An 8,452-nucleotide genomic window follows, 5' to 3' on the forward strand; every position below is an offset into this window, starting at 1 on the left:
TACTTGATCTTCAAGTAAGTTTCACTTGTGTTTCTGCATGAAAAATATTACACCTCACCGATGCACCGAAGTGGGGAAATTTCCTACCTAGTTGCAAGGGGTCCTTTCTTCCTTTATGATATTTCATTTATGTGTCGTATAAACGGTTTGGTAGAAATCGTTCGCCGAGAAGAACAATTTTAGAACTACAAAGTATTTATCTTAAAGCTTATCAGTAAGGTGTATGACTAACTCTGGCAGGATGTTTCGACATATTAAGGTTAAACTATTAGAAATTTCCTGTCCAAAGCTGGGTTTTAACCCTCACGTCAGTTAAGATTAAAAGGCAAACGCTAACCATTAGGCCACGGCCCGCTTCCATGAATGCGTATAATGTAAATCATCGTAAGAAAATGCCAGATGAAAAGAAATTGAACACTGGGTTAAGATAGGCGTTCATTTCTTAATATCAACTTGGAGAGTGTAGGGGTTTGGGTGGGGGTATGGTAGGTCCGCGTTCGTTTCTATGTTGAGAGCTATTTTCTAGTATGTCTATGTAGAGGCGCGCTTAGTGGTCGATAGCGTTGGTGGGCGCTAGTGAGACAGGTCGTTGTTCAAGATAGCTAGCTTTACGCCGAGGATGGAGAACTGACAGGGGAAGCTTCATTTCACGATTCAAACATTTTTGAGACTGGGACAACTTATAATTAGTTGACATGTCGCTGGTTGCATCCTAGTGGCTTATCTTCAGATCGCCATCTCAATTTTGATGGGATCGGTGTTCGCTGCAATTTCTGCTGTGCGTATGCTAATCGCTGTGGTCAAATCGAAAGGCGGAGTTCTGCAGGTCAAAAAACGGGACAAGCGACCATCATGTTTGGAAGACCCGAGTCTAGGGGAACCACAAATTATATACCTAGAGGTGAGGTGCTGTCGAGATTGTATCAGTGACAAGAGAAGACCTAGAACCACAATAAGAAATTGATAATGCAAAGTTAAGTACAGCTTCAATTAAATCCCCAGGTAACATCTTTTTGCGGTCAGCATAAGATAGGCCATGGAGGTGTTAAGAGTGCCTTTTTGTAACCGGCTGGGTATATTGGCCTACATAGATTTACGTATTATACCCCCAACCCAAGTGCAAACTGAGTGGTATCACTTATATTAGGCTAGATTTGATGAAACCCAAATAGAAATGTGAAGAATTTGACTTATAATCTATAGTTTGAACTTCCTCAATTGTTAAAAGGAAAAAACCTTTAAATATCTAAGTAGGCATCACTATAAATAGACCACTTAAAACTATGCATAAATATACTTTCATGTGTTTTTTTTTTTTTACATTTTTGTGAAAAGAGTTAAAGCTGTATTCTAGGGTGGGCTTTACGGACCATACTATCAGAGTTTGAGAACTCTGACATCACAGGAAGTTTTTTCAACTCTAATCATGACACTGAATGTTGGAATAACCATTTTAACTCATGAGAAAAAGATTACTGAAATGATATTCCCAAAACTTCCTTCCTTCTGGTGAACATCAGGAGTTCCAAGATACTGCCAATATGGTTCATAAAATCCACCATTGTATTCAAATATTTAAATGGCTTTCAACACTCTGAAAAAAATGTGAAAAAAAATAAATTAAGGTTTTTTTATGCATAGTTTTCAGTTGTCTATATGATGAACCTTATTTCATATTTTAGCTTTGTTTCATTTTAATGTATAACACTTACAGTTCTCCTGATCATCATCGGTAGGAATTTGAACTGCGAGGTGCATGTAGGCCTATAATTTCAACAATTAATTTCTGTCATTTCTGTAAATGTCAAAAAGTTTGAACAATTGACCCTGTTTTTTAATTTGACTAAAGAAGCAGATGTTATGTTCATGGGGTTATTCAATTTTGGCAAGATAAATGTCTTCCTTCCTTACCTAGTTTTGATTCTGACATTTCCTATTTGATGCACCTCTCAGATATAAAAAAATATAGCATCAACTTTCAACTAGATGAACTAATATAGAGGACTGAGATATGAAGGAAATACCTATATAATGTACATTTAAGCAACATTAACCACTTAGTTTATACTTTCTGCTGAGTGTATGAAGCCATATTTTATATCCAGTAGCCTATTACTGCTGGGGCACAACACTCATCTTAATGACTAGCTGTATAAGTGAAATATTTTCTAATTCAGCGTTAAACACCAATCAACTAAATGTACACTGCATGGATTATCAGTGTACATATACTTACATGTGCTATAAATCTTGTGGTGTATAAGTCTTTAAGTATTATGAATTCTTCAGGATGTCAAGCTGCATTATGTAGTCAGTGGTCCAGAGGATAAACCATTGATGCTGTTCGTTCATGGCTTTCCTGAGTTTTGGTATTCCTGGAGACACCAGATCAGGGAGTTTTCTTCTGATTACAGGTAAATGGTTTTGTACACAGTGCTATACAGACTGGTGCAAACAATGTGATAATTGGTGCAAACAATGTGATAATTATAAACAATGGTGGCCAACCTTGCAGGGATGGTTACAGCATTAACATCAGTGACTGTCAGGTGCTTCACCCATGTTCATGGGGTTAACCAGCTACCTGCACCCCCGTCCGATTGGACGCATGAAATAGAAAACTGGTGCTATTTGAACACCATGTTTTCAGCACTTTTAACATGGGATATGTCTGAGAAAATGAAATCCGGACACCCTGCTATAATAAAATGTCCCTAAAAAGGGATGTTTGGACAGCCTTTTTTCATATTTCTGGCTAACCTGCAGCCAATGTTTCATGTTCAAACCCAGCTCTTGCAGCATCGGCTTCCTCTTTTAGATCTGGAGGCTGGTCAGGTACCTGGTGAAAAGCAGGAGTTTACTCTGCATGGATACACTCTGTTTTGTTCCAACTGTAAACCTTACTGGCTTTATCATATAAATGAAAACTTCTTGAGTATATTGTATGTGTTGAATCTCAATCAAATTCGTGATGACATGTTGTCTACTGTAAAAGTAAACATTGTAATTTATTTTATGAAATTCTGCCTTAGGGCATGGCTGGGCACACTGGGCAAACAGGCCTTTGTCCTACTTAAGTCATGTACTTGATTTGGTCATACCAAAAAGGAAAAAAAAATGTCAGTTTAATAGAATGGTAATTGATTCTTGTCTCTTGGATTTACTTCATTTTTCTTTGTCTGAAATTTAATTACTGTAGCATTCTGATATAATGTTTAAGTTTTCTCTGTTTACATACGTGCTGCATGTCTGAATTCCTCAGGGTTGTTGCCGTGGATCAGCGTGGTTACAACGAGTCAGAAGCACCTGATGGCATGATGAATTACTCAGTGCGCAAATTGATTAAAGACCTGAAACAGCTTATCCCTGCTCTTGGTGTGTATGATAATGCATGTATTAGGTTACTGTGGTTGATTTCCCATTAAGATATACTGGAGGCAAGCAGCAACACATTCTGGCTGTATATTCATTTATCTGTACATTGTGGTCAGAAAAAACACACAATTTCTGCTGTCATACGTGTATGATTTATAGTATGACACTATGAACGCATGAACTTTCTCATGTATATTTCAATCTGTAGCCTGATTGAAGTATGACTGAAATAACTGTCTGTTTCAGCTGTTACCCTAATTCTTCAACGTTTTTGCATATGAAAGAGCAAGTTTCAGTGCAGTTTATGCACATTTTTAATTTGATTTTGGAGACAAAATTACACTTTTTGGTTAAAAAATGAATAATTTTTTCACTGAACACAGAATGGTATCTTCATAATATACTTGAATAAACACCTTGCAAACATGCGGAAAGGTTGAAGAATTACAGTACTGTATAATTGAAATATTATTTGAGAAGTAAATGAATAAATATGACATCTTGGGTGACCGTTCCAAAATAGGGGCCTCATTGGATCTTGACCATTTGACTCTTGACCAGTGAGGTCAGATGTTTGAATCCAGCTTTTGCTGCTTCGGTTGTGGTTGTAAGTCGAGACGTTTGTCATACAACTGGTGGGTGTGGTTGATGTACACTGCGCACTCGTCCGCCAATAAACCTAACCACAGCCATGTGAATGAAAAGTTGTTGAGTATGGCATTAAACACCAATCATGTAATGAATAAGACATGACAATCTCTATATTTTTGACATCATGATGGGTGTTTTGTTTTGGCAGCATGGTTCTCACACGTAAGACATGGGTCTAGGTTATAGCATCTGTTTTTATCCCTCCAGGCTATGACAAATGCGTGTTGGTGGGCCATGACTGGGGTGGGGCTATAGTCTGGATGTTTGCCATGAAATACCCACATTTGGTCGACAGACTCATCGTGCTGAATGGGCCCCATCCTGGGATGTTCGAAGAGTTTATCAGGACAAGCTGGAAGCAGTTTAAAATGTCCTGGTAAGTCTTCAACGTAGTATGTTTATTTATTTATTTGATTGGTGTTTTACACTCAACAATGTTACACTTATACAACTGCGGCCAGCATTATTGTGGGAAGAAAGGAAGCCAGCATGAGCTGGTCTTGAACTCACGGTCACCGCATTAGTGAGAGGGTCCTGGGTCATTGTGCCGCACTGGCGAGCTAATCCCGCTCGGCCACAGAAGCCCCTCAACATAATGTATGGCAAAGTGGTGATACATGCACCCTTCATCTTCATCCTTTTTCAGTTGCCTCTGCAACCAATGTATTGGAACATTCTGAGAGAAGTACTGGGTGTAAAAAAATAATTTGTATAGTTTTATGAAGCTTGCACCTTTAATGACACAAACAAAAGTGGTTTAGTGGTTGAAGAGGTTTTTCTTTTTGAAAAATTTGTTCATGTTCATGTTGTGTAGAAAAGCTGTTTTGAACACATTCACTTCATGAGTACATCTGTGCTTATGTAGTGTTCATTATGCAGTGAGTTATGTTCATAATTCGCTTGTTTTGTCCACAGGTACATCAGTTTCTTCCAAATCCCCTTCATCCCTGAAATATCAGGCTGGATAAATGATTACAAAATGCTTGAGGAGTGCTTTAACGGGAAGAAAATGGGAATTTGTAATGGGAAAGTGTCACCTGAAGATGTAGAGGCGTACAAGTATGCGTTCTCTGGGAAAGGTGAGAGTCCTAGTCCTGTACTGTCTGTTTTATAAGGTGTGATGTGATTGTCAAAAAGAACTTGCCTTTCATTTCACTGTCCTTACTAGTGTGTGCTAATGTTGGGAATTTGTGTATTTATATTTATATGTGTGTGATATATACCATCAGTATGCATTTGAAGATTTTCTGCGTTTTCTAGAGTAGAGCTGAGAATTTGGATCAGTAGATGTGCTGTTTTTCTATGATACAAGACAAATACATGTATGTATGATCCCACATGAACTTGAGAAATGCCTCCAATAATCAGAGTGAAATTCACAAGGTAAATATGTAGAACACAAATGTGTTTGTGAAGACTAAATATCTTTTCTTTTTTTGAGATTTGCTGATAGTCTATTTGAGTGTTTTTTCCTTGAACAGTGAGAATGTTGGTGGTTCTGTGTGTTTAAATTCTGTATGGAATGGGTTAATCTGGTTTTAGAAGTAAGGAATATGAGAAGTGAAACAGTAGATGTAAAGAAGAAGTCACAGTTGGTGTGTGTGTTACACATGTACATGTAACATGCATATTTTCTCTTGAAGCCGGGAGACCCAGGGATCTTGTTTCGGGTCATACCAAAGACTTCAAAAATGGTACTTACTGCTTCCTCTCTTGGCGCTCAACAATGAGAGGTTAGATCAAAGCAACATAACTGCCCTTACAAGGTATACTAGAGGTATACTTGAGGTACCTCCGAGGTGTACCACTGGCCCCAGTAGCACAGTTGGTAGTATGCGCTTGGGGAGCGGTAGATCCAGGGTCAATCCCGGGTCAAGTCATACCTGAGACTTTAAAAGAGGAAGTTGTAGCTTCCTCACTTGGCGATTAGCATGAAGGGGATGGTGCAACTACTGGTTGACCTGTATCAGTATAATGGCTTGGGCGGTGTGGCTTACTTGCCTTCGGTAAGTCGTCTCAGTGAAGCGGCAATAGATAAAAGAGTGGTGTATACACCTCATCTATACCTCATACTGAGCTGCACACCTCATGTCTGTGAGGGTGGTTGGCCAGGTGTCAGTATAATGTGACTGAGTGAGACGTCATGTCTGGTGTCTTAACAGCATGATTGTTAAGTATGACCCCAAGCATACATACATATATACATACATACATACATACATATATGTTTTGTCGTCTGTATTTTATTAGAAGGGTTTTATGGACAGATCAACTATTGGTGTATGTTTTCTCCTCTGTATTTCATTAGGAGGGTTTTATGGTCCCATTAACTACTGATGTATGTTTTGTCGTCTGTATTTTATTGGGAGGGTTTTATGGTCCCATCGACTACTGATGTATGTTTTCTCCTCTGTATTTTATTAGGAGGGTTTTATGGTCCCATCAACTATTATCGTGCTGCCTTATGGGACTCAAGGGATCCCCTCCCCTACTGCCTGATAGAGACACCCACCTTGGTAATCTGGGGGGACAAAGATGTGGCCCTGGACCCTCAGTTGGCTCATGTACCCAAGAAATATGTGTCCAACTTAACAGTGGAACATGTGGAAAATGCCAGCCATTGGGTTCAGGTGGACCAACCAGATGTAGTCAACAAACACATTAGAGAGTTCCTCAAGGGGAGTAAGCAAGAGTAGATGCAAGGCATATATATGGTAGTAAATGTATGTACATGTTAGCGTTGTTTCTGTGTGTGTTAATGAATATACATTGAATTATTTTTATGGTAGATGATTGATTGTATTTGAACTTTAGTTCTCATTCTTTTTCTTTGTTTTTTTTTTGTTTTTTTTTCATTATTGGTATAGCCTGACTGTTCATAGGCAAGGGGTAAATATACTGCAAAATAATTACATAGATACATATAGAAATCAGACTTTCAGTTATTCTGTCATAGAAGTAATGCAGAATATTTTGTGAGCATATGATTCGATGGGCAGTGATCTAAGGATGGAACAATTCACATATCCAAGACATGCCTTTCATAAAGTACATGTATCTTAGATTTTTTAAAATAAACCAGGCATTTGAATTGCTTATTTTTTCACATATTTCACCCTTTGTCTTATTCTGCTCTGTAGAATAAGACAAAATATGCATTGATTTGGACTGGAGGAATCTTAAATATTATGTCTATAATATAGTTTTTAAAACTTATGATTCCAGTTAACAGACTGGCTCAATAATGATAAAGGCTTTGCATAATAATTTATGAATTTATGATATAAATATTTAAAAAATTACGTTGATTGATAAAGTAATATTTATATATTTCATGTATATGTACCTGATGTACTTTATGTGATATTATAAGGACATTCATGATTTTATGCATGAAGTGAATGGAATAAGTATGTGAGAGTATTTTCATTTATGACTTTGTATTTTTACGAATATATTATAATTTCTCAATGGATGGAGTTCCCCCTTGGGTCATATATTACTGCCAAAAATGACAGTTATTCATGTAATAACGTAATTTAGGATCTTAATGAAGATTTACAAAGATTTTCATGAAAAATACATTTTATTTGTGTGAAATTTTTAAATAAATATATTGTATCAATAATTTAGTCAGATATTTAACTCTCAGTTTTTGTTACTGATTTAACGTACAATCTGGCAAAATTCTGACATCTGCGGTTAAAAAATAAGAGGTCATATCACATTTCAAATTCAAAATCTTCATACAAAAATGAAGTTGAAATTGGGTCTGTACAGAGGGCCCCTGGGCTTGATCCAGGGGGGATAACACCAGGCACTGGCCTATGCTAAATATTCTATATGAATTGTGGGCGCAATTTGTACTGCAAAAGTTATCTCCCTTTTATCGTACGGTAATTCTGCTGTTGCTTGTCGTGGAATTGCACGGACGTCCCTGTGTTTTATTTATTTATATATTTGATTTGTGTTTTATGCCGTACTCAGGAATATTTCACATACGACGGCGACCAGCACTGTGATGGGAGGAAACCGGACTGAGCCCGGGGGAAGCCCACGACCATCCGCAGGTTGCATGCGGACCTACCCACGTACGGGCGGAGAGGAAACCAGCATGAGCTCGACTTGAACTCACATGCAGGCCTACCGCATTGGTGAGAGGCTCCTGAGTCATTGCGCAGCGCTGGCGTGCTAACACCCTCGGCCACGAAAAACATTTGCATTCAGCTTTTAATTGTTTACAGTTTGCTCTTTTGACAGTATTGTGGCTGGCAATTTTACATCTACATTGTTGCTTATTGCTTTCAGATGATACGTTTTCACTCCAAAGTTGATACGTTTTTATAATGGAATTAATGGTTAAGGCATCTAGTGGTTTATTGAAATGGTCAGTGGTTGGTTGGTTGGTTGACGTTCCAGATCCCCT

At 38.0% G+C, this 8,452-nt stretch overlaps 1 protein-coding gene across 1 annotated transcript; it reads left to right on the forward strand.

Annotated features, from left to right (window-relative positions):
* The first annotated feature begins 594 nt into the window (after positions 1-594).
* LOC135472980 (epoxide hydrolase 1-like) lies at positions 595-8,057 on the forward strand. The gene is made up of 6 exons (XM_064752734.1): positions 595-901; positions 2,290-2,414; positions 3,263-3,375; positions 4,234-4,402; positions 4,942-5,105; positions 6,451-8,057. Exons 1-6 carry the CDS (start codon positions 749-751, stop codon positions 6,720-6,722), a joined length of 996 nt encoding a protein of 331 aa, XP_064608804.1. The 5' UTR covers positions 595-748; the 3' UTR covers positions 6,723-8,057.
* The last annotated feature ends 395 nt before the right edge of the window (positions 8,058-8,452 follow it).

The sequence above is a fragment of the Liolophura sinensis genome, chromosome 8, assembly GCF_032854445.1.
Source record: "Liolophura sinensis isolate JHLJ2023 chromosome 8, CUHK_Ljap_v2, whole genome shotgun sequence".
Taxonomy (NCBI): Eukaryota; Metazoa; Mollusca; class Polyplacophora; order Chitonida; family Chitonidae; genus Liolophura; species Liolophura sinensis.